The sequence below is a fragment of the Carcharhinus amblyrhynchos genome, chromosome 26 (assembly GCF_965287045.1).
Source record: "Carcharhinus amblyrhynchos chromosome 26, sCarAmb.v2.hapA, whole genome shotgun sequence".
Classification (NCBI taxonomy): Eukaryota; Metazoa; Chordata; class Chondrichthyes; order Carcharhiniformes; family Carcharhinidae; genus Carcharhinus; species Carcharhinus amblyrhynchos.
The window spans coordinates 6,081,707-6,107,625 of NC_137349.1; the positions used below are offsets into that span (position 1 = coordinate 6,081,707).

Genomic DNA, 25,919 nt, shown 5'->3' on the forward strand with positions numbered 1-25,919 from the left:
CCCACCTTCTGCTGGTCTTGTGTGGTAAGCCTTGGCTCTGACCTCCCCCCAGACATCAACTGCCCCACTCCCCTCTGAGTTCCCACGGGTCTTGCCTGTTCAGCCTTGGCTCGGAGTCAGAGCAGTAGCGAGCACAGCATTATGAGAGGTAGACAAAGAGACCTCAAGGTTGTTCACGGTGTCCGCCAGGTGCACATCACTTATATCCAGTCGTGTATCTCGGTGATCTAACTTGGAGCTTGTGTGGCCATTTTATCAGGAGTGAGGGCATGATTCTGGCAAGATGCTTTTTATCTGTGACATTCAAATGGATGAAAATGGCGGTGGCTACCAGAGTTGCCATGAAGATCAGGAGTGGTAAATTGCAATCTATCCTTACACTGAGGGGAAACTGACTTTTGACTATTCTCCATATTTTCCTGCTCCAACCAGCATGCACCCACCACTGACGGGGCTGAAAGGTCCCACCCATAATATTCCCCGGAGTTAAGTGATGACCTGAGTGAGGCCAAAAATCCAGATTTAAAACCCAAGCCATTGAGGGGGAAATTAATGATCAAAAAATCCTCTCCAAACCCTTTAATTGGTCAAAAATAGTTGAACGGCCCAAATGTGCCCTGATTAATGTTACTAAGTCCAAGGCGTTCCCTGACCCAGCAGAGTCATTTAAAGGCAAAATACCACGGATGCTGGAATCTCAAATAAAAACAAAAAAACCTGGAAAATCGCAGCAGATCTGACAGTATATTGGCGGCACGGTGGCACAGCGGTTAGCACTGCTATTTCACAGCACCAGGGAGCCAGGTTCCGGGCTCGGGCGACAGTGTGGAGTTTGCACATTCTCCCCATGTCTGCGTAGGTTGCCTTCGGATGCTTCAGTTTCCTCCTAAAGATGTGCTGGTTAGGTGGATTGCATTGCTAAATTGCCCCTTTGTGTCCCAAGAATGCGCGAGGTTATGGGGATAGGTGGAGGTGGGGCCTGGGTAGAATGCACTGTCAGAGAGTCAGTATAGATTCAATGGGCTGAATGGTCTCCTTCTGCATTGCAGTGATCCTATAAAAGTATCTATGGAGATTATCCAGACTCGAAACATTGGCTCTATTCTCTCTCCACGGAATAGAGTGTAACTTTGACTTTGTGTAATTCAATTTTCACTGCACAGTCTAACAGCATTATTCTCTGGAATAAGAACCACTTCTAAATGGTTCACCCATTTCGAGCCTTACATGGCAAGAGTGTGGACCCATCATTCTCTCTAATCTACTAAGTTCTAACAATTGGCATGCACAAGCACAATCTAATCCCCACATCATTTTATATACCTCAATCTAATCGTACCTGAGTCTCCGCATCTTTAATGAATAGATGCCCAACATTATGACTGGGATTCTCCGGCCATTCATGCCTCGCTCCTGCTGCAAGTGAGGATGGAGAATTTGGTACTCAGCCAAATCTCTGTCCCCTCGCCATGGGAACAGAGAATCCCGCTGGCCTGAATGGTCAGAAAATTCCATGGTTAGTACCAGCTACCTCACAGCACCAGGGACCTGGGTTCAATTCTAGCCTCCAGTCACTGTCTGCGTGGAGTCTGCACATTGTACCCATTCTACACGGGTTTCCTCCTGGTGCTCTGGTTTCATCCCACAGCCCAAAGATTTACAGGTTAAGTTAATTGGCCATGCTTAATTGCCCCTTAGTCGGGGGGATATGTGGGATTACGGCCTGCGTGGGATTGTTGTCAGTGCCCACTCGATAGATTATAGATAGACTCATAGAATCATAAAGGTTGACAGCATGGAAACAGGCCTTCGGCCCAACTTGTCCATGCTTGTCCATGCCACCCAATTTTTACCACTAAGCTATATCCAATTGCCCGCATTTGGCCCATATCCCTCTATACCCATCCAACCCACGTAACGGTCTACATGCTTTTTAAAAGACAAAATTGTACCTGTCTCCACTACTACCTCTGACAGCTTGTTCCAACGCTCACCATGCTCTGTGTGACAGAATTGCCCCTCTGGACCCTTTTGTATCTCTTCCTTTTCACCTTAAATCTATGCCCTCTAGTTTAGACTCCCCTACCTTTGGGAAAAGATGTGGACTACCTACCTTAAAAGGGTTGAATGGCCTCTTTCTGCACTGTAGTGATTCCGTGATCTCCTATAAATTTCATGTCTGTACGGGTAACTATAATGCTTCAAACTAGCAATTAATCCTGTGCCCTTGTCTGCAACCATTCTATGATATCAAACAGTAGTGCCTGGCCCCCTTAAGGGGCATACATTGGGAGGATTATGTGACCTGATGACCCAATGAGGAATGAATGTAGGGATCACGGTGCAGAGCGTAGGCTTTTGAAGCCAAAGTAGATCCTTGATTCTGGATCTGCACCTGAGGTGCTGTCAGCTACAGGATTATGGGCTGGGTGCAGTACGGGGAGATTAGAAAGGGCACCTCGGTGTCTTTGGGTTGGCATGGACAAGATGGGCCAAATGGCCTTCCTCTGTGCATTTCTATGGTTCAATGTGTACAGACAGACAGAGCCTTGTTCCAACGTTCCACAAAAACTCTTGTGACTGCACTGAGCCTTTGTTCAGTTTCTGCAGTGGGAACTTGAACGCATAACTATTTCCCTCAGAGACGGGAAGCCTGCCACTCACAAAAATAATCGCTACACCACACAACTCTCTGAAAGTTTAAATTCTTCAGTGTGACAAACAGCAGCCGACAGTTGAAGATGCAATAAAGTGCCTTCACCGTCAAGAAACCACTTCCCCTATCGCAGCATTGTGATTCTTTTTCATTTTTTTCCACACCAGTTATCCCTTATTGCCTTTGAGGGAATCCAATAACCTGGTGCTAAATTGTTGCCAGTTTTTTTTTTAACACGCTGTGGTCTCTCCTCAATCCAGCTGCCAGGCTGCTGAAGCTCATTTCGTTCCAGGCAGTCACAGCCACCAGAGGAGACTTTCATCTTCTCCGTCTGCTGAAGATGTGAACTCAAGTCCCATGAGTGGAAGTACAATGTTCTAGGCCACTGCCTCATTCTGCAAAATCAATTCCATCATTAATTTGCACTAGATTGATAGCAGTGTATCAGGAGGTCAACTGAACACCTTATAAGTTTGAGGAGATTTCTCCTGGATCCTAGTGCCATCAAGGTTAGCACTTTGCTGGTACCTATCTTGCAGTGTTGTTGAAAGTGCAACATTATGGCCGGGATTCTCCCTAAAAAGCGCCCAATAGGCGGGAAAACTGGAGATTATTTTGGCCCGTTTTTGGGTGTACTTAATTTCATGAATCTCCAGCACTCACAGAGTACCTCAGGGGGATTCACACAGTAAGGAGGTTGCAGGACCTCATCCAGCTTGACAGCCTGGAAGCATAGTGTTCTGTGCTTGCACTGATATGCCAATGGGGATCGGTGCAAGCTCACTGGCCCCCCCACCCCATTGCTGGCCTCCCGATTGCTAGCTTTCCAACCCTGCTCCCTCCCCCCAATTTCCAACCTACCCAAAACCCCCCCACTTGATTGCCGTTGAAGGGGACTAGGTGTAATCCCCCGTAGTGGGAATCTCTTCCAGAGAGGGTTGATACCAGCAAGTCCGGAGACCACCGTCCCAGGCTCACTAATCATATCGAAATTGGAATTTCAATATGGTAATCAGCCTCGCGCCCATTTCCTGTCCTGGGCTGATTACGTTCAAAAACACTGCCTGGGAGACTCACGATCAGCTGGACCCCGGTGGCGACTCCTGCCACAGGCCCCCCTCCTGCTGATGTCTCCTGGCCCATTGCGTTACCCAAGCAGTGCAACGGGCTGGGAGAATTGCCTCTGATATTTTCTTTTTGATGCGTTTATTGAAATTTTCCTTATATTTTACATAGCAAACAAACATCGATACAGATCCACGCAGTGTTCCCGTGTACATTCCAACGCAACTGGGCACAGGGCTCCCCGTGGCCAGAGGACAAGTCCCTGGCACCCACCCTGCCCACGTCCCGTCTAATTGTCCTCTCCTATATTATAAACAGTCTGACAGATGGTTAATGGGTTCGGAAATTGTCTAATGTCCCTGTGATCTTGTGAGTTTCGAGAATGTCCGGGTTAACACTGAGCTGTGTTCGACTCCAGCCTCGATGGGTTGGCTGCAGCTACACTCTTCATGATGTAGCCATGATCTTATTGAATGGCGGGGCAGGCTCGAAGGGCCAGATGGCCTACTCCTGCTCCTATTTCTTATGTTCTTATGTTCTTATGTATCCTGTAGTATCTGGAGAATTATCCTTCTCTTCCTGTTGCCACATCATTACTTCTAGAGTTGCCAGGGATCTAGCCATGGCTCCCCTCTCCTATTTCTCATAGAACATAGAACATTACAGCACAGTCCAGGCCCTTCGGCCCTCGATGTTGCACCGACCTGTGGAACCAATCTAAATCCCATCTAACCTACACTATTCCAATATCATCCATATGCTTATCTAATCACCATTTAAAGTTGGTGAGTCTGCTACTGTTGCAGGCAGGGCATTCCACACTCTTACTACTCTCTGAGTAAAGAACCTACCTCTGACATCTGTCCTATATCTATCACCCCTCAATTTGAAGCTATGTCCCCTCGTGCTAGCCATCTCCATCCAAGGAAAAATTTTCACACTGTCCACCCTATCTAATCCTCTCATCCACATGCTGCCCCTTGGCAGCTTTCACATGTACTCTGACATGCATCCAGCGCTACCTCACCACCACCATCTCTTAGCCCCCCCACTGTCTCTGAATCGACAGTCTGCTTGTCCAATATCCAGCACTCGATGAGCAGAATTATAGTCTCTGCTCAGTGACTCTGCGCTGTCATGTGTCGCTGAGCAGAGACTGATAGCCAAGTTCTGCACGCATGAGGATGGTCTCAACCGGGATCTTGGGTTCATGTCGCACTATCTGTAACCCCCCTGACTTGCCTGGGTTTGCAAAACCTCACTTACTGCCCTGTCTGGAGACAACACACATCTCTTTAACCTATGCAAAATGCTCTTTCCACTCACATTGTCGGCATCTTTAAGACTTGAACAGCAGGTTAGTTGTAAAGACTCACATTCTAATCAGTAATCTGTAAACTGTCTGTGCTGTTATGTGCTCTGTCTGAGGCCAGAACTCTCCATTCACCTGACGAAGGGACAAACCCCGAAAGCTTGTGAGTTTACTATCAACAAATTGGTTGGACTTAAACCTGGCGTTGTCAGACTTCTTACTGTGTTTACCCCAGTCCAATGCCGGCATATCCACATCATGACCTGTATCAAGTCAGTCATGATGTGAAAATGTCAGCATTGGACTGGGGTAAGCACAATAAGAACTCTCACAACATCAGTTAAAGTCCAACAGGTTTATTTGGTACACAAGCCATAAGCTTTCGAGCACTGCCCCTTCATCTGTTTGTGACCACAACTGGCGCTCACCTGATGAAGGGGAAGTGCTCTGAAAGCTTGTGGCTTCTGCTATCAAATAAACCTGCTGGGCTTTAACCTGGTGTTGTGAGACTTCGTACTCAAGTCAGTCAGTCATAATGGAACAAGAATAGGAAAACACCATTGTCCTCAGTACCTCTAAAGAGAAAATTACCCTAGGATCCTGCACCTCATGCATACACAGAGGTTTCAGTAAATAGAGGATAAGCATCAGATGTAAGGTACCTTCTCAATCAGATTCATACATTCAGTGAGATGGCAGACACACCAATAATGGCCATTTGGATAAGGTTCATGAAAAAGTGATCTCTGCTGCATCTTTTAAGTATCCCACTGAGGAAGCTACACGGGGAGAGGAGGAAACTGGAGGAGGGGAGAATTTATAACACACCACCCGATTCTTTACATTGTGGGTGGCTCAGTCAGAAATAACAAAAGAAGCAGCCTGGGATAATCTCTTTACTTGGCACTGAGGGAACAACCTTTTATGCCTTGCACTAGACTGTGAAAGCATTAGCATTCATTAACACTCGCAGGATTAAAGCTCTCTGGAATACCCTGAATCAAGAATCCATTGAACCCTTACAGTGCAAAAGGAGGCCATTTGACCCATCGAGTCCACACTGACTCTCTGAAAGAGCATCTTATCCAGGCCTACACCCCTCCCACCCTATCCCCACAACCCTGCACATTTACCGTGGCGAATCCGCCTAACCGACACATCTTTGAACTCTTTAATGTTTAAATAACAAAACATCAATATTTCACAATTTTCATCTTTATGCCAAGTTTTTCTTGGTTGTTAAGTGTGTTATAATGATATAAAGGCACCAGTCACTAGTGACGGATTGTGCCAACATGTTGTAGGTACATTTATTAACCACAAAATATTAGAAAGAAAAACCCAAGGCGTGATCTTACAAAAGAAAACTCTAAGTGTCGAATGTGTGAGAAAATGGAAGAGAATCACATTTTTTTTCAGCGAGGTGTGAGTTGCAATCTTATGGCACTTAGTGCAAAAAAAAGCCCAAATGCAATTCTCGCCATTAGGGGTGGGTGGGTGGAGCCCAAACTTGTCAGTGAAGCTGGCTGGTGAGTTCTTGGGGTAAACACAGTAAAAAGTCTGACAACACCAGGTTTTAGTCCAACCTATTTATTTGATAATATTCTTGGGGTGCCATTGTGCAGGTGCCCTGATCTCCTCATGAACTGGGAGATCTCCTGTCACGGACATTGCCCCTCCCCCAATACCCATCCCCCAAATCCCCACGCTGAATGCTGCCTGTGCTGGTCCTCTCCACTGCTGATCACTCCCTGTGCTAATCCTTCCCCTCCCCCTGCTGATCACTATCCCTGCAGAGCTCCCCTTTCCTACCCCGATCACCACCCCTTTAGAGTTCCCTTCCTTCCCTGATCACCAGCCCTGCGGGTTCCCTCCCTGCCTGGTCACTACCCCTGCAGAGTTCCCCTTCTCTCCTCAACCACCACCCCTGCGGTGCTCCCCCTTGCCTCTCTGTCTATTAAAACCCCACTCCAAAACAGGCTACACTCCACTGAAGCCCTGCTCCCTTGGCATTGCCCCTCACCATTATGTTGCCAACTGGGAAATGCCAGAGTGCCAGGCGGACAGTGCCAGGGTGCCAGGTGGGCTGTGCCAGGCTGCCCCAAGGCTTCAAAGGCCTCTGATCTCGCCAGTGGGAACCTCAACCGGTGAGCTGGTTAATGCAAGTGAGCCCGGATGACAGCATCTGGGACTGACTAATGACAGGTAAAACATGTCATGAAACAAAGGGTGAGACGAGATTGTGAGATTGTGCCCCTACTCTAACTCCTGGGTAACTACACAACTGACCCTCCAATCACCTACACTCACATCCCCTTCAACCCCTCCCTCAAACACTCAACTAACCCCCAATCATCTCAATTATCCTGACCCTCCACCACAACTCAACTTTTTCCCAACTCACCTACTCACTCCAACACACCTGCCACCCTATTCCTTCACCCACCTGCCATCCTACCCACCTACCCACATAGCTCACCCACCATTCACTCACTCAGCCATTCACTAACATTCACAATGGGCATTTAGCCTTACCTTATGCCAGCTGGCACCATAAAATGGGGACATGTCTCCTGCCCCATTCCCCTTTGCCGCTTTCACCATGGATTCCTGCACTGAAGGAATTCTTTTGCATTGTGGATCAGAAGTCTGCATTTAAACGGATGGTTTACTATCATTTCACAGGGTTTGTTTCAGTTCTGTTGGAGCTCCCAAAGTCTTGGAGCGTAGCAGGTTGAATGTATCTGGTGACATGAGCATTAGACAAAAACATAGAAACTGGATCCAAGTATAAAATTTAAGAGATTTGATTATGGTGACAGTCTGAGGTAAGATTCTTCTGGTTGTCATGTGTTTATAATGATGTAAAATGTGCTAATCACACACAAGGGATTGTAGCAATACATTGTGGGCTCATGTATTAAGAACAGGCGCATGTGAACACGTATACAGAGACAGAAAGCTTGAAGACATCGGTAGCAGGGCTGTTTGTGCTGTATTCTGGTTCTGACCAAAGTGAAACAGAGGCTGATCACATGACACATTTCCCTTCTGTTGATTTCATGATGCTATCCCTTAAAGGCATATTATAACTGTCCACATCAACGGTGATGAAGTGGAAATGGTCAAGAGCTTTCTAGGTATCCAGATTACCAACAATCTGTCCTGGCTCTCCGTACTGACACTACAGTTCAGAAAGCACACCAACACCTCTGCTTTCTCAGGAGGCTAAGGAAATTCAGCTCCGATTCTCTTCAATTTTTATAGATGCACCATAGAAAGCATCTTTTCTGGTTGTATCACAACTTGGTATGGCTCTTGCTCTGACCAAGACTGCAAGAAACTACAAAGGGTGAATGAAGCCCTGTCCATCACATGAACCAGCCTCACATCCATTGATCCAGTCTACACTTCCTGCTACTTCAGAAAAGCAGCCAGTATAATCAAGGACCTCAAGCACTCGGATATGCTCTCGTCCACCCTCTGTCATCGGGAAAAAGATACCAGAGTCAGATTATGTACCAAGCGACTCAAGAACAGCTTCTTCTCTCCTGTCATCAGACTTTTGAACGGACCTATCATATATTAAGCTGACCTTTCGCTATACCCTAGCTGTGACAAACACATCCTTAGCTAAAATCAACCATTAGCCTGCATTCTCAACATTTGGTCCTCTGCGCCAACATCTCTCTATGTGCCCCAGATCATTTTGCTGCTGTGCAATTTGTTGGAATGTTTTACTGTACCAGGGATTCTACAGAAATACAAATTGTTGTTGTCCTCATTGACCAGAGGGCACCTCAGTAAATGGAGTGAATATTGGATACTGTGAATAATATAATTTATCTTTACAACTTTCCTTTCTTTTTAAGTTTTAATTCCTTATTACTCATCACCCTGAAAAGAGCTGGACTATTTTTGTTAGACATTGGGCAAAACAAGGTTTCATTATGGGTTTATTTGAGAAAGGCATTTGAAGTAAGCAATTTAACCATAGAACCTCTATAGTGCAGAAAGAGGCCATTCAGCCCATTGAGAGTGCACCCACTCTCCAGATGGTGCCAGAGCGAGGCGACTTCATGTGATTTGTCCCCAGCATACCCTCTAATTCTATCTTTTATTCTTGTTCTATACTTTTAAAACTCTAACTCTTATAAACTCTAACAATGCTCTACTTCAATCTCTTACAGATTTGGTGATCCTTTGTGTATTAAGTATTTCTTTCTCCACACCCTAGCTATTCCTGTAATGCAATATTCCACACTCTCTCCTTTACTTCTCTTCCACATACTGTACATGGGAGTAGATTTTCACTATATCCCAATACATGTGAATAAATCAAATTAAATTAAAAAGAGCTGTTCTCTGAATAGTGCTATGTGTGCCATCTTACCAAACACCCCACCCCCACCCTGCCTTATTCCCATAATGCCACACATTTACCATGGCTAATCCACCTGACCTGCACATCTTTTGACAAAAACAGAAAATGCTGGAAAATCTCAGCACATCTGACAGCATCTGTGGGGAGAGAATAGAGTCAACGTTTTGAACCTAGGTGGCCCTTCATCAGTTCTGATGAAGAGCCATCCAGATTTGAAGCGTTGGCTCTATTCCCTCCTCACCGATGCTGTCAGACATGGTGAGATTTTCCAGCATTTTCTGTTTTTGTTTCAGATTCCAGCATCTGCAGAATTTTGCTTCTATCTCCAGAGCGTCCCATCCATTGAGTCTGTCCACAGTTCCCGCTGCCTCGGCAAAGCAGCTAGCATAATCAAGGACCTCACACATTCTCTCTTCCACCTTCTTCCGTCAAGAAAAAGATACAAAAATCTGAGGTCCCTTATCAACCAACACAAGAACAGCTTCTTTCCTGCTGTCATCAGACTTTTGACTGGAACTACCTTGCATTAAGTTGATCTTTCTCTATACCCTAACTACAACTTAACACTACATTCTGCACTCTATTGTTTCCTTCTCTATGGACAATAGCTTTGTCTGTATAGCGTGCAAGAAACAATACTAACACATGTGACAATAATAAATCAAATCAAATCAAAATCTTTGGACTGATTCATTTTTAAACAGTAAAACATTAATATTTCACAGTCCAAAAGCAAAAACGCTGGAAAATCTCAGTAGGTCTGGCAGCATCTGTGGGGAGAGAAAATATATTTTGAGTCCAGATGACACTTTGTCAAAAGGTCTTCTCTTTTGGTTTCAAGTTCCAGCATCCACAGTAATTTGCTTTTATCTAATATTTCGCAGTTTTCATTTTTATGTCAAGGGAAGTCTTGGTCAATGAATGAAAATCCGAATGGAACCAGTTGCGAATAAAAAGTGGGTATTAAGGGGTTAAAGAGCAGGATCTACTTGAACTTTGATTTCTTTTTAAATGTGCGGAGAGAAGGGTTTCAGGCCACGCTTCAACATCTGTCAGACAGAATAATCTATTTAAAATCTTTCACACCTGATAGCTTTGGAAAGCCACGCTGGTGTAGAACTCTGGCCCACTGGAGATAAGAAATGAACATGGCCCAGGAGTTTAACCCAGGCCATAATCAGTGGCCCCTGTTTGCAACACAGCTTCGACTCAACCAGATGTGAAATACTTTTGCCTGATTGCTGCTACTGATCAATACTGCAAATGATGCTTTGATACATCCATGTAACACTGCATTCATTCAACAAGAGAAGAATTTGAATTTACACCGTGCTTTCTCAAATCTCTTGGAAATATGCCAAATCATCTCACATACAATTGAATCGCTTCTTCTCTTGCATTGCAATCACTGTTGTTCAGCAAGTCATCCAAACAGCTTTTACACAGCAATGTTCCCCAAACAGCTATGGGATGATTGATTAATCATCAGTGTCAATAGTGTGGGGATTTGAGGGATGGATGCTTGCCAGGGCATTGAAATGTCTCCCCCTCCACACACCCCAACAACTCCCCCCCCCCCACTCAGACTACTCCCCGAAAAATACCATGTGTGCCATCCATCCAACAAGTCACGGTGGCACAGTGGTTAGCACTGCTGCCTCACAGTGCCAAGGACTCGGGTTCAATTACTGGCTTGGGTCACTGTCTGTGTGGAATTTTCACGTTCTCCCGTGTCTGAGTAGATTTGCTCCAGTTTCCTCCCACAATTCAAAGATGTACTGGTTAGGTGGATTGGCCATGCTAAACTGCTCCTTCGTGTCAGAGTGACTAGCTAGAGTAATGCCTGGGGTTATGGGGATAGGGCTTGGATGGAAGTGTGGTTGGTGCAGACTCAAAGAACAAAGAAGAACAAAGAACAAAAACAGCCCGGGAAACAGGCCCTTCGGCCCAACGAGCCCGCGCCGCCATCTCAACACCACCAGACTCGATGGGCCAAATGGCCTCCTTCTACACAGTAGGATTTCATGATCTATGATCTAAGTTGATGTGATGTACCTACCAAAACTACACAAAATACTCCAGATGTGGCCTCACCAATGCCCCATACAGTTGCAATAAAACAACCCTATTCCTATATTCAAATCCTCTTGCTATGAAGGCCAACATATCATTTTTATTGCCTGCTGTATCTGCGCGCTTACTTTCAGCGACTGAAACATGAGGACACCAAGGTCTTGCTGAGTGTCCACCTCTCTCAATTTATACCCATTCAAATAATAATCTGCCTTCCTACTATTGCTACCATCCACCTCTCAACTCAAACTTCGCTAGTTAATCTCATGAGTATATGTACTCCAAGGCTGTGTTCCATCACAGAAGTAAAACATCAGTTCTGTGAAGAGCTTAATACTCCTATCAGCAAAATCCCTAAATCACAACATTTGACATACTGGGAGATTTGAATGGCAGAATGGATGTGGATCATGAGACATGGTCCTCCTACCTCCGATGTCATAGCCGAAGAAAGATAAATGAGAAGGGACAAAGAATATTTGAGCTTTTTTTATTATTCATGTGATATGGGTGTCACTGGTTGGCCAGCATTTATTGCCCATCCCTAGTTGCCTGAGGGCAGTTGAGAGTCGACCACATTGCTGTGGCTCAGGTGTAACTTGTAGGCCAGGCTGGGTAAGGATGGCAGATTTCCTTCCCTAAAGGACATTAGTGAAACAGATGGGTTTTTCTGACAATCGACAATGGTTTCATGGTCATCAGTAGATTTTGATTTATTATTGTCGCTTGTATTAGTATACAGTGAAAAGTATTGTTTCTTGTGTGTTATACAGACAAAGCATACCGTTCATAGACAAAGAAAGGAGAGAGTACAGAATGTAGTGTTACAGTCATAGCTTGGGTGCAGAGAAAGATCAACTTAATGCGAGGTAAGTCCATTCAAAAGTCTGATGGCAGCAGGGAAGAAGCTGCTCTTGAGTCAGTTGGTAGGTGATGGTATCTTTCCCCGATGGAAGTGGCAGAGAGTATGTCTGAGGTGCATGGAGTCCTTGATTGTTCTGGCTGCTATGCCGAGGCAGCAGGAAGTGTAGACAAAGTCAGTGGATGGGAGACTGGTTTGCATGATGGATTGGGCTGCATTCACAACCTTTTGTAGTTTCTTGCGGTCTTGGGCAGAGCAGGAGTCATACCAAGATGTGATACAACCAGAAAGAATGAGTCTTAATTTCAGATTTTTTAAAATTGAATTCCAGATATTTTTATTCCACCATCTGCTGTGGCAGGATTTGAACCTGGATCCCCAAAACAATAGTTGAGTTTCTGAATTAATAGTCCAGTGCTAATACCACCAGACCATCACCTCGCTGCTATTTTGCAGTTTTGCTGCTACCATGAGCTTTGTGTAGCTACCATCTTCTTTCAGAACAAACTATGCCACAAGATGTCCTGGAGACATCCAAGATCAGGGAATTGGCAATGAGTTGGATCTGATCATCACTAGATGTGACTGTCTGAACACACACGGCTACCACTGTACTGTCTGTGATACAGTTCACTATCCGGTGTGCACCAGTGTTCATCTTATCATTCAAAGCCAAAATGCTGTTCTCGTATTATATCACCATGAGACCAGAATTAGGCCATTCGGCCCATTGGGTCTACTCTGCCATTCGATCATGGCTGCTATGTTTCCCAACCCCACTCTCCCACCTTTTCCCCATAATCTTTGATCCTGTTGCCTGTCAAGAAACTACCCATCTCTGTCTTAAACGCACTCAATGACCTGGCCTCCACAGTCTTCTGTAGCAATGAATTCCATTGATTCACCACTCTCTGGCTGAAGAAATTCTTCCTCATCTCAGTTCCAAAGGGTCATCCCTTTATAACTGAGATCAGAGCTCTGCTGAAGAGTCACCTAGGTTCAAGACATTGGCTCTACTCTCTCCCCACAGATGCTGTCAGATCTGCTGAGATTTTCCAGCATTGTCTGTTTTTGTTTCAGATTCCAGTATCCACAATATTTTGCTTTTATCTTAGATTCAGAAAGAATATTCCCAATGGTAGGGGAGTCCAGAGCTAGGGGGTCATAGTTTGAGGATAAGGGGTAAACCTTTTAAAATTGAGGTGAGGGGAAATTTCTTCCCCAGAGGATGGTGAATGTGTGGAATTCGCTACAACAGGAAAGTAGTTGAGGCCAAAACGTTGTGTGATTTCAAGAAGAAATTAGACAGAGTCTTTGTTTCTCTAATGTGACTGGTCCCTGAAGAAGTTGATCAAAGGCAAGATAATTGTAATATTTAGGCAGGAGGGCCTTATTAACCCTTCCCAAAGTCTCCCTTTAAAAGTGCCTTGCAACTGGCCTGGAACCGACAGTCCCTAATCCCTCTGCATTTATAGGAATTCTTCCAGTCCTGTGTTTATAAATTGTTGTCACGGTTTGGGAGGAGGGGGGGGAGGTTCGGTGCCGCTAATCACTTGCACGTTTCTGTCACTGTCTCACCGAGAGAGAAAGAAATATTCCCCTCTGATTCTGCTTAACTTCAGACAATGTTGTGTCTGGGGGAAATCAATTTCCTGAGTCTAATATCCTTAAAGGCCTCTGTTAGGGTTAATTCTTGTCAAAGAGCTTGGCTGCAGATTTAAAATAGCCACACACACACATACACCTTTGCTTTTAAGTTCCAGACTGGTTGTTACATTCATTGACCTCTCTCTCTCTCCTCCCCTCCCTCTGTCGTTTGTCTGGCTTGAAGGCTGGGCTACCCTGTCATGTTTGCCCAGTTGCGTTGGCCAGACAGGGGGCTGTAGTCTGGGTCAAAAGAAAAAAAAAGGTTTTTTGAAGTTGAAATAGCCACCTCCCACTTTCACCATGTGAATGGAACAAGCTCAGATTACAGACTGTCTATGCCCCCATTACCAATGAATGGCCCTTTTTTTTCCCAAAAGAAAAATAGCTGCTTCATCGTTGATTTTCAATTCTCTTAGAAAAAAAATATATTTCCTCAAATTTATTTAAGTTTTATTAAGTTTTGAGGGGAGGGAAGGGTTGGGGGGAGAAACTTTTTCCAGGGGGAAAAAATGCTGGTGTTTTTGTATGGTCATTTGTTAAAGTGCTGCAGAAGTGGACTGATGATTGAAAGGACTGGCCGAATGCAGCCCCTGCCCAGGACACTGGTGATCTTGCTAGGGTTGCTGAGACTGGCCGGAGGGGCCAGTCTCGCCCGAGGAAAGCTCTCCTATCCCGGCGCCTGTCCCAACCAGCTCAACCCCAACCTGTGGGTGGATGCACAGAGCACCTGCGAGAGGGAGTGCAACATCGACGAGGTTAGAGAATTAAACAAACGACAACAAAAGAAACATTTCAGTTGTGTCGATCTGTCCTGAAATTGCAATTGCTCTCATCAAAGTAACAATTAATGATAACAAGTGTCGGGGGGGGGATGAGTGTTAATTTCTTGTTCGTTGTCTAGTTAAGGAATCAGTCCAAATTCCACTGGGGGGGGAACCACTTTTGTCTCCTGTGAAACCGACCAGGATTCAGTTTCAGTCACTGAGCACACGCGGTTCTCCTTTGTTCAGCTTTCTTCCTCTGTCTCGAAACTGTAGTTCCAGGATCTGACAGCTGCTTTGAGTGGGACACTTTTCTTTTTGGGTCACTCCGAGTTTCCAAATTCACATTTTTCTTTCAAGCAAGGAGCGCCCGAGCTTTCGTTTTGGTGAATCCGAGCGTAACTTTTCCCCCAACTTCCTAAATTCTCATGGTAATCGCAGGGACCTGGCGGCCGGGGGTGGGGGGGAGTTATTTAGTTGGGAAAATCCCAGACCATAAACATTTGTACAGTTTAAACCCACACTGATGTCTCTCTCATGTTCCAGAGTTACCCTTCTGCCAGAGATAATGAAATCCTCTTGTTCATTGTGGTATTTGGGTTGGGTTGGGTTGGGTTGGGTGGGGGTGGGGTGGTAGGTGTTGCCTTCTCTTTGCTCCAAGTTGCTTTGTGTCAGGGTTCTGGATGTTGCTCCATAACAACAAAACTTTGAAATTGCCGCTTAGTGTCCAGGGATGCGTAGGTTGGAGGGGTTAGTGGGTATAATATGTAGGGATAGGGGGGGTTGGGTCTGGGTGGGACTGTGTTCGGTGCAGACTCGATGGGCCAAAGGGCCTCTTTCTGTATTGTAGGGTTCTATGATTTTATGAACAACTTGTATTTATATGACGCCTTTTAACACAAGGCAACATCCCAGGACCCTTCACTGGAGCATCATCCAACAAAGCCTTACATCCAGCTGCATAAGGCGACCGTAACAAAAACAGAAAACTTTATTTCGTTTTTAGTGTCACTAGTAGGGTTACGTTAACACTGCAATGAAGTTACTGTGAAAATCCCCTAGTTGCCACAATCCAGCACCTGTTTGGGTACACTGAGGGAGAATTTAGCATGGCCAATGGACTTAACCAGCACGTCTTTTGGACTGTGGGAGGAAACCGGAGCACCCAGAGGAAACCCACGCAGACACGGAACATGTGTAAACTCCACGCAGACAGTGATCCAAACCAAGAATGAAACCGAGTCCCTGGCGCTGTGAGGCAGCAATGCTAACCACTGTGCCACCGTGCCACCCCAAATGCTAGAAAATCTCAGAAGGTCTGACAGCATCTGTGGAGAGAGAATAGAGCCAACGTTTTGAGAATAGAACTAATTTTTGGGGTGGCACAGTGGTTAGCACTGCTTCCTCACAGCGCCAGGGACCTGACTTCAATTCTGGTCTCAGGTGGCTGTCTGTGTGGAATTTGCACGTTCTCCCCATGTCTGTGTGGGTTTCCTCTGGGTGCTCTGGTTTCCTTCCACAGTACGAAAGACATGCTGGTTAGGTGCAATTGTCCATGCTAAATTGTCCCTTAATGTCAGGGGGATTAGCAGGGTAAATCTGTGCAGTTACGGGGATAGAGCCTGGGTGAGATTGTTGTTGATACAGGCTCGATGGGCCGAATGGCTTCTTTCTGCACTGTAGGAATTCCATGATTCTATGACTCATGATGACCGTTTGTCAGAGCTTCGTAAGAAAACAGTAGGTCAGATGGCTGAAAGGTTTTTGAAAGAGCTGACTGAGGAGAGTCATTATGAGGAAAGTGAGGTGGAGCGAGAAAGTGGGTGTTGCGGAGCTTGGAGACCTGGGCAACTGAAGGCATGACCATCAACTTCGATTAAAATTATGAGTGCATCAGAGGCTAGAATTCAATTATTGGTGGATATCTGGGAGGGTTGTGGGAGATTACAGAGGTAGGGAGGAGTGAGGCCATGGAGGGATTTGCAAACAAGGATGAGCATTCTAAAGAGGTTGCCTGCCTGGAAGCCGGTGTAGAACAATGAGCACGGAGGCTGGTGGAAGAACAGGACTTGCAGCACATTGATAGGCAGCAGAGGTTTGGATCACCTGGTGGTTACTGAGTGTAGAATTTGGGAGAGCAGCCAGGAGTTGATAGTTAGCAAAAGCATGAATCAGTGTTTCAGTGACAGATGAATTGAGACAAGGACAAAGTTGGGCAGTGTTACAGAGGCGGGAAAGATAGTCATAGTGACATTGCAAGCGTGAGGTTGGAAGCTCATGTCAAGATTATGTGTGGCACTGAGGTTGCTAACAAATTGGTTTAAGCTCAATTTTTTGCAGGGTAAGAGATGAAGTCAGTAGCTGCAGATGGATATCTGGAGTGGAAACTGAAAACAATGGCTGCAGTTTATTGGAAGACGTTTCTTTTCATCCAGTACTAGATGTTGGATAATCAGTGTTGAGGAATCAGGAAAGTTAGTGGGGGCAAAGGGGGTGCTGTGTTGGGGCCAGTGTTCTCGACACCAGGGTTACAAACATGAGAGAATGGCAGATCTTCTAGTGCCCACACACTTTTTAACACAAGTGAAACCCTGGCAGGATGTTTGGCCGAACAGCTCTTCCTCTCTTCTAAACTCTGTTATGACTGGGGGGGAGATCACTCCCAGGACTCACCATTTCTACCCCACTCCTCGATTGATTTTAATAGGGTTTTTTTTGAAATCTATAAAGATGAAGGTATTAATTCAGTGTCTGTACGTAACCATGACAACTCCAATGGACATTAGCCCAACCTGCTCAACCTTTTCACTGAACCCCTCACTCCAGGAATCAGTAAAGTGCACCTTCTATGAACTGCTACTAATACAATTATCTCACATGATACTCCACCTGCCAAGTTTTTGTCCACTCACCTCGCCTACATATATAAGAACATAAGAACATAAGAAATAGGAGCAGGAGTAGGCCATCTAGCCCTTCGAGCCTGCCCCGCCATTCAATAAGATCATGGCTGATCTGTCGTGGCTCAGTTCCACTTTCCCGCCCTCTCCCCATATATCCCTTTGTAGATTTTTTTCTTAATGTCTTCTTAACAATTTGCCTTCCAAACTTTTTTTTTGCAAAATTCCAAGTGATTGATAGATTGTAAACATTTGACGTCCCAGCATTGAGCTCTGTGGCATTCCACTAGGCACATCCTGGCAACCCAAAAATTACCCATTCATCCATGGCATTACCCATCTCTGCTTCCTGTTAGCTAACCAATTCTCTGTCCATGCTAATATGTTACCCCCTACACCACTGAGCTCTTATCATGACCTTTGCTGTGACATCTTATCAAACCACTTTTTGCAAATCTAAGTACACCACATCTATAGGTTCCCCTTTATCCACATTCCTTGTTACTCCCTCAAAGGACTCTCCAGTGAGTTAATTAAACACTATTTCCCGTTCACAAAATCATGTTGATTCTGCCTGATTATATTAAGATTTTTGAAATATCCTCCTACAACTTGCTTAATAATGGATTCTAGTATTTTCCCAATGACTGACGACAGGTTAACTGGTCCATAGTTATGGCTTTCTGTCTCCCCCTTTTCTTCAATAGAGCTGTTACATTAGCTATTTTCCAACTTTTCCAGCATCTAGGGAATTTTGGAGGATAAAATTATTCTGCTCTTTAGACAAAATTGATTTAAGACCTCTCCCTTGTTGCTGTGCTCCCGATCAGCTACCTCAAATCTACATGAAGCCTTCAAGCTAGGGATGACTTGCTACATTGCACTGATATACCAAGGTTTGGCCAATTGTGAGGGTGTATTTCCTGACCCAGGCTGCTACACTTAGTTTAACATACTGATAAAGAATTTTGCTGCCTGCAATATTTAACACCCCAAACTCCATCCATCCTTGCACCTATTTGTCCAATGTCTAGTTTCACTTAGTCTCCTGCCAATTAGGGTACAACCAGAGTTAAAATGATCATATAATGTCTGTATTAATCGTTGGGCAGCAGGGTGACACAGTGATTAGCACTGCTGCCTCCCAGTGCCAGGGACCTGGGTTCAATTCCGGGCTTGAGTCACTGTCTGTGCGGAGTTTGCGCATTCTCCTTGTGTCTGCGTGGGTTTTCTCTGGGTGCTCTGGTTTCCTCCCACAGTTCAAAAGATGTCTGGCTAGGGTGCACTGGCCATGCTAAATTCTCCCTCAGTGTACCCTAACAGCCGCCAGAGTGTGGCGACTAGGGGATTTTGACAGTAACTTCATTGTAGTGTTAATGTAAGCCTATTTGTGACAATAATAAATAAACTAAATGAAAATGCAAAGTAGCTGGATCCTTTTCAGGGAATAGTATTTTGGGATACGGGAGATAAGTTAATTTGAGGCAATGTCGTGTGATAAATGTAGCCTGGTCCAGGAGAATGAGTGTCTTTGGACCTCTGATTTCCAAAGCTAGTGAGCGCCAGGAGCTTTGTTGTTTTGTATCTGGCTATGTTGTAGACCAAGCAATACAGACTAATTGTTAACAGCTTCATTATCATTGCATTATGTTATTACAAGGATGGTGGGAGGCAAACTGGATCGAGTCTGGTCCTGAGGCAGCCAGGATTGAGGAATTTTCGGAGATCAAACAATATAATCCGTTTCTAAGCATGAAAATTAAATTTTCAAGCCATCTGACCATTATTGTTCATATTAGGCATAGCTCATCAATTTTTAATGCGATTTATATTAGTGCTATAAAAATGCAGTCAAAAAATAAAATATACTGTACTGGTCTCAATGAGGTTACACATATAAATGTGCCTTTTCCAGAATCACTCAAAAATAATGAGAAAACACCAGAAAGAGCCATCAAGAGTTGCAGGCAAGGTTGAGAAAGCTGTTAATAAAACATCCAGCATTCTTTATAAATGGAGTACACAAATTAGGAAGCTGTGGTGAACCTTTATAAAACACTGGCTCTTCCTCACATGCTTCCTGCTTTATGTGAAAAAGTGGGCTTAATTTTACACTTATTTCGAACCCAGTTTAATAGCCAGGAATCACATCACGGTTATAGTACAGAAGGAGGTCACTCAGGCTGTGTTGTCCATGCGGCTCTCTATAAGAGCTAATCAGTGCTGACCTCCCCATTCTCCTTCCCTGTAGCCCTGCAATTTTTTTTTTCTTATCTTCTATTAATTATCCAATTCCCCTTTGAAAACCACGATTGAATCTCAGAACCACACGCTCAGGCAGAGAGTGTCGGATGCTGACCTCATTCACTGTGTGAAACAATTTTCCTTATTTTTGCCTCAGGCTCCTTTTGACACCTGAAATCAGTGTCCTCTGGCTTTCTCGGTCCTTCCGTCAATGGCTGAAGTCTTTCCCGATTTAATCCGTCCAGTCACCTCAGGAAACTCTCCCTCCATCTTCCCTTCTCCGAGGAGAACAGCCCCAGTTTCCTTTACTGTCAACTTTTCTAATGCCTTGATGTCCTTCCTAAAATGAGGTGCCCAGAATTGGGTGCAATACTCCAGCTAAGCCTGAACCGGTGGAGGGAGTTTTACAGCCCCTGTGCGGTGGGGGTGGGGGTGGTGAGCCTTTCAAAAAACCCATTGACATCAGCGTGACTGGAAAACCCCACCAATGGGACCGGCTGTAAAATTCCACCCTGTCTTTCACAAGCGTTTGGCATAAAATCATAGAATGATACAGCACCGAAAAGACTCTTCTGCCATTGATTCTGCACCAACACATTAGAAATACCTGAACTCCCAACTAACTTGCTGGCTTTTGTAGTTTATTACAGCGCTTCCTCAACCTGCCCTGTCACCTTCACTGATTTTTTACACATATATAAAGCTCCACGTTCCCCTGTGCTAACTGCACCACAAGGTTCCACATTACACATGTAACAAACGTGCACTTGAATTAACTCATTCCTTTAGTCTGCATCTTACACCCCAGTGCACTAGGCACAGATACACTGGAAATTTCACTGTATGTGACTTAAATGGTGTTCGCAGAATTGAAGAAACTGTTTTCAGTAGCGTGTGGTGCCTTTGGTTCTGCTGTGAGTTCCCAGGTGCTCTATGATGTGGAGATGCCGGCGTTGGACTGTGGTGGGCACACTAAAAAGTCTCACAACACCAGGCTTATTTGCAATCATGAGCTTTCGGAGTACTGCTCCTTCATCCCTCACCTAATGAAGGAGCAGTGCTCCAAAAGCTCGTGATTTCAAATAAACCTGTTGGACTTTAACCTGGGGTTGTGAGATTTCTTTCAGTAGATCGAGAAAGTGCACCATGAGAAAGATGTGTTAGGAATCTATCCGTGGTCAGTATTCAGTGGCTTCTTGTTGAACTAACTGTTGTGTCCATTGCTGATTTCAGAATTGCCAGAACTTTGAGAAGTGTTGCACTAACGTGTGTGGCCTGAAGAGCTGTGTTGCAGCGAGGTTTGCGGACGGCAGCTTAGCGTCTTTGGACATTCCCAAAGAGGCGACGTGCGAGAGGATCGTGTGCACTCAGCAAGGTTCGGAGTGCGATATCTGGGACGGACAGCCCATCTGTAAGTGCAAGGACAGGTGTGAGAAGGAGCCCAATTTCACCTGCGCCTCGGATGGTTTGACCTACTACAATAAATGTTACATGGACGCAGAGGCGTGCATTAGGGGCAGCAGCTTGACGGTGGTGACCTGCAGGTATCACATCACCTGGCCCAACACCAGCCCCCAGCCTTTAGAAACCACAGTCAACCCAACGTCCACAACCTCCTTGGAAGACTCCACCCCTCCAGCTCTCTACACCAACCCGTTCCACCAGTCTGTCTACATTGGAGGCACGGTGAGCTTTCACTGCGATGTCAGTGGACGCCCCAGGCCGGACATCACCTGGGAGAAGCAGAGCGACTACCGGGAAAATATCATCATGAGACCTGACCAAATGTACGCCAACGTGGTGGTCACCAATATCGGCCAGCTGGTTATTTACAACACCCAGCAGGAGGATGCGGGGATCTACACGTGCACTGCCAGGAACGCTGCTGGCCTCCTGAGAGCAGACTTCCCTTTATCAGTCATCAGACGAGAACATTCCGGAGAGAGCCCTCCCAGGAAAACCCAGCCATTCCCATCGGGAGAGTGCTTCAAAGATCCCGACAAGAGGGAATGTGGTCGCCAACACGTGAGATGGTTCTACGACCACAAGAAGGGCGGGTGCTCGACTTTCATGTTTGGAGGCTGCGACGGGAGCAGGAACCAGTTTGAGACGTACGAAGAGTGCAGACTGGCTTGTATCAACGAGTCAGTCAATATCTGCACCTTCCCCGCCGTGCAGGGTCCCTGCAAGATGTGGGAGGCTCGGTGGGCTTACAACTCCCTGATGAAGCAGTGCCACGCTTTCGTCTATGGCGGCTGCGAGGGCAACAAGAATAATTTTGAGAGCAAGGAGGTTTGTGAGGAGACCTGCCCTTTTCCCAAGAGCCAACAGTGCAAAGTGTGCAAGCCTCGTCACAAGATAGTTCCCAGCTTCTGCAGAAGCGACTATGCCATCGTGGGAAGGGTGACGGAGATTGTGGAGGAACAGGACTCCGGAGTTGCCAGGTTTACGCTGGACGAGGTGCTAAAGGATGAGAAAATGGGGCTTAAGTTTTTTGACTTCAAACACTTGGAGGTAATAATGATGAACATGGACTGGAACTGCCCTTGTCCAAACATCAACCTGACAGACGGACCCCTCCTTATAATGGGTGATGTCCATGATGGAATGGCCGTGCTGGATGCTGAGAGCTACGTGCGGACTGTCAGTGACAAACGCATTAAAAAAATGTATGAAATAATCGAGAAAAAGACCTGTGAACTGCTACATCGCTTTCAGGACTGACCGTAGATATTTTGCAGCATAATGAGTTACTGATTACTATATCTCGCCGTATCTAGATTTGAATGTAAGACATTGGTAAATGTTTTAGTATTTTTTATTTATATCCCATGCCATTCGTGGTTACCTTATTTCCTTTTCTGTATCGGTCATATATGTTACTCGCTCAGACTGGAGGCTAACAGCTGGCTCCCAAAGGTTTTATACAAGAGATGTTGGCAAAGGTTGATCTGTCCATTGATGCCAGAACGTGCACTGGAGACACATCGCACTGTTGCACTTGCTCTCTCTTTGCCAGGAGCCCAGATGGCATGGGTAAGGCCCTGCCATGTTGAGACATCACTTGTTTCCTTTTCACTAATCACCAATTCCAAGTGCGATGCTGATGGGAGTTTCACCAATTTGGAAATTGGACTTGATTTTGCTGTTTGACAGGTCTGAATCTGGACAGGTCGTCACGGTCTACCAGCACTCATTACTCCAACCCAGCCAGCAAACAGTCAGCCTTGCTAGTCTTCACATCGTTTCTGCGCCTATCTCTCTGTTGCACCTGGATCTGTCCTGCTGTTTTCTTCCACAATTCTTGGTGACGTTATCCCCAGGGTTAGATGCACCATCCCAGCAGCTGAAGTCGGCAGGCAGCGATCAGGATGAGTGTACCCTGGCTTCGATTTCCTCTTCCAGAAGCACTGCTGCCAAAGCGTGGCGCCTGAGCCACTGCCTTGGTTGAAAGCAGCTAAATTAACACAGGACGTTAATCAAACGTCACATCTGCGAGCTTGCAGGGAGCAACAAACGTTACAGCAGGTTTCTTTAGCTTCCAGCCTTTCCAAAGGCTCAGAAATCATTTGACTTTTCTTGGGCCAACATTGTCTTTATCCACAATTGCCAGTTTAATTGTTGAGCATTTTAGCACAGACATCATGCGTTTTTTGTTGTATATCTGAGGAGGCAAATCAATATTAACCACTGACATTCTGTAATGGAGCATATGCTAAAGAAAAAAAAGGTAAAGATTCTGTGTCAATGCCTTATGTTGAATTAGATGTAAAAGTGTGATTAGTTAGTAGTCAATGGCCGCATTTTTGCCTTCTAATTGCACGATTGTGGGTTCAAATTCCACACCAGAACTTGGTGATAACATTGAAGCTAGCACTCTAGGTCAGCGGTTCCCAATCTTTTATACATCATGTCACACTTTCTGTACCATAAACATTTTTTGAGTCACATCTCTTCTTTTCTCTGCCTTCCCCCCTTACTGGGAACTTCCTTTCTACCTTCTCCCTGTCCTCTCGCCTGTGTGTTTCTTAAGCCTTTCCCTGTCTCTCCCAGGGATTTTTTGCACTCTTTTTGAGTTTTTGCAGACACGTGGGGATGTTTGTCTTCAGCTCCAAGTCCCGTTGGTCAGTGCGCATGGGCCTCACCAACATGAAAAACCTAAACCGCGCACGTGCGACCCTGTCGCAGCTAGCGCACACCCAGGAGCGTTTGAGGACTCTGGATCTGTACTGGATGGAGTTTAGAAGAATAAAGGGGGGTCTCATTGAAACTCACAGAAAACTGAAAGGCCTGGGTAGAGTGAAAGTGGACATAGGGGAAGATGTTTTCATTTGTAGGAGAGACTAGGATTCAAGGGAACAGCCTTAGAATAAAGAGACGATCCTTTAAATTTTTAAAGTTTAATTATTAATGTCACAGGTAGGCTTACATTAAACACTGCAATGAATTTACTATGAAAATCCCCTAGTCGCCACACACTGGCATCTGTTTGGGTACACTGAGGGAGAATTTAGCATGGCCAATGCACCTAACCAGCACATCTTTCAGACTGTGGGAGAAAACCGGAGCACCCGGAGGAAACCCATATTTTAGACTCTTCCTCATTGTTTTCTGTGGGAGTAAATTGACTTTCCGACAATATAACAGTGATGATACAACAAAAGTATGTCATTGGCTGAAAGTGCTTTCAGACATTTTGAAATTGTTTTTTTCGTCGATAGAATCCCTGCAGTGCAGGAGGACAGTAAGAAGTCTCACAACACTAGGTTGAAGTCCAACAGGTTTATTTGGTAGCAAAAGCCAGTAGCTTTCGGAGCGCTGTTCCTTCGTCAGGTGAGTGGAAGTTCTGTTCGTGAACAGAACTGTTTGTGAACAGAACTCCCATTTAACTGATGGAGGAGCAGTGCTCCGAAAGCTGGTGGCTTTTGCTACCAAATAAACCTGTTGGACTTTAACCTTCTGCTGTGAGACTTCTTACTGTGTTTACCCCAGTCCAACGCCAGCATCTCCACATCGTGCCATTCGGCCCATCGAGCCTGCACCGACAACAATCCCACTCAGGCCCTACCCCCATATTTACCCTGCTAATCTCTCTGGCACTAAGAGCAATTTAGCATGGCCAGTCAACTTAACCTGCACATCTTTGGATTGTAGGAGCAAACTGGAGCACTTGGAGGAAACCCACACAGACATGGGGAGAATGTGCAAACTCCACATAGACAGTGACCTGAGGGTCCGAATTGAACCTGGGTCCCTGGCACTGCGAGGCGGCAGTGCTAACTGCTGAGCCATCGTTGTGGGATGTTGTTTTGAGTCTCAGTGTCTGAACTAAAACAATGCCAATATAAATGCATTTCCACATTACAATCAGCAGTGCTCAGCCATGACCCATCACATTGCACTGAAACTCCATTCTCTAACAGGAGAGTAGCTGCAGTGTTCCATAAGGTATTTAATCATCTGTGTGTATAATTATCCCGATTACAGTCCATATCAAGCATCACTTTCTTCATAAGGTGGCAGTAATTACTTTGGCTGGGAGTCTAATCCAGAAATCTACTGCTCTGTGGGAGAAATACATTTTCCTAACCTTGAGTTTTGCCTAAGGCTTTCTAATTCTGTCCTCAACTCTTTCTAGTTTGTTCAATGAAACCGTTGGTTTGGATCCCTGATATCTATTCCTGTCAGTGTTTTAAATCCCTTTACCATATTCTTTCTCATCTCTTTTCCTACAACAAGAAAACACACAGCTCAGCCTCATGACTTTGGGCAGAATTTTCCAGCCGCGCTTGTCCCAATTCCGGAAAATCCTATCTGAGGTCATCAGACCTTTGCACGTTCCGTGTCCCGCCTGCTTAGATTCCCATGGAATGGGTTGGGAAAATTCTGTCCTTTAAGTCCACATGCTGCACATCCCTTAATAGTTGCTATTAGGAGGTGCCAGGGACCCGGATTTGATTCCCGGCTTGAGTCACTGTCTGTATGGAGTCTGCACATTCTCCCCGTATTTGCGTG

The 25,919-nt window shown here is 45.4% G+C and overlaps 1 protein-coding gene across 1 annotated transcript; it reads left to right on the forward strand.

The window, feature by feature from the left end:
- Window positions 1-283: 283 nt before the first annotated feature.
- Window positions 284-22,628, forward strand: LOC145358895 (WAP, Kazal, immunoglobulin, Kunitz and NTR domain-containing protein 1-like). The gene is made up of 6 exons (XM_080213270.1): window positions 284-357; window positions 2,917-3,023; window positions 7,013-7,198; window positions 9,224-9,228; window positions 14,542-14,754; window positions 21,138-22,628. The coding sequence occupies exons 1-6, from the start codon at window positions 284-286 to the stop codon at window positions 22,626-22,628; spliced, it is 2,076 nt and encodes a 691-aa protein (XP_080069396.1).
- The last annotated feature ends 3,291 nt before the right edge of the window (window positions 22,629-25,919 follow it).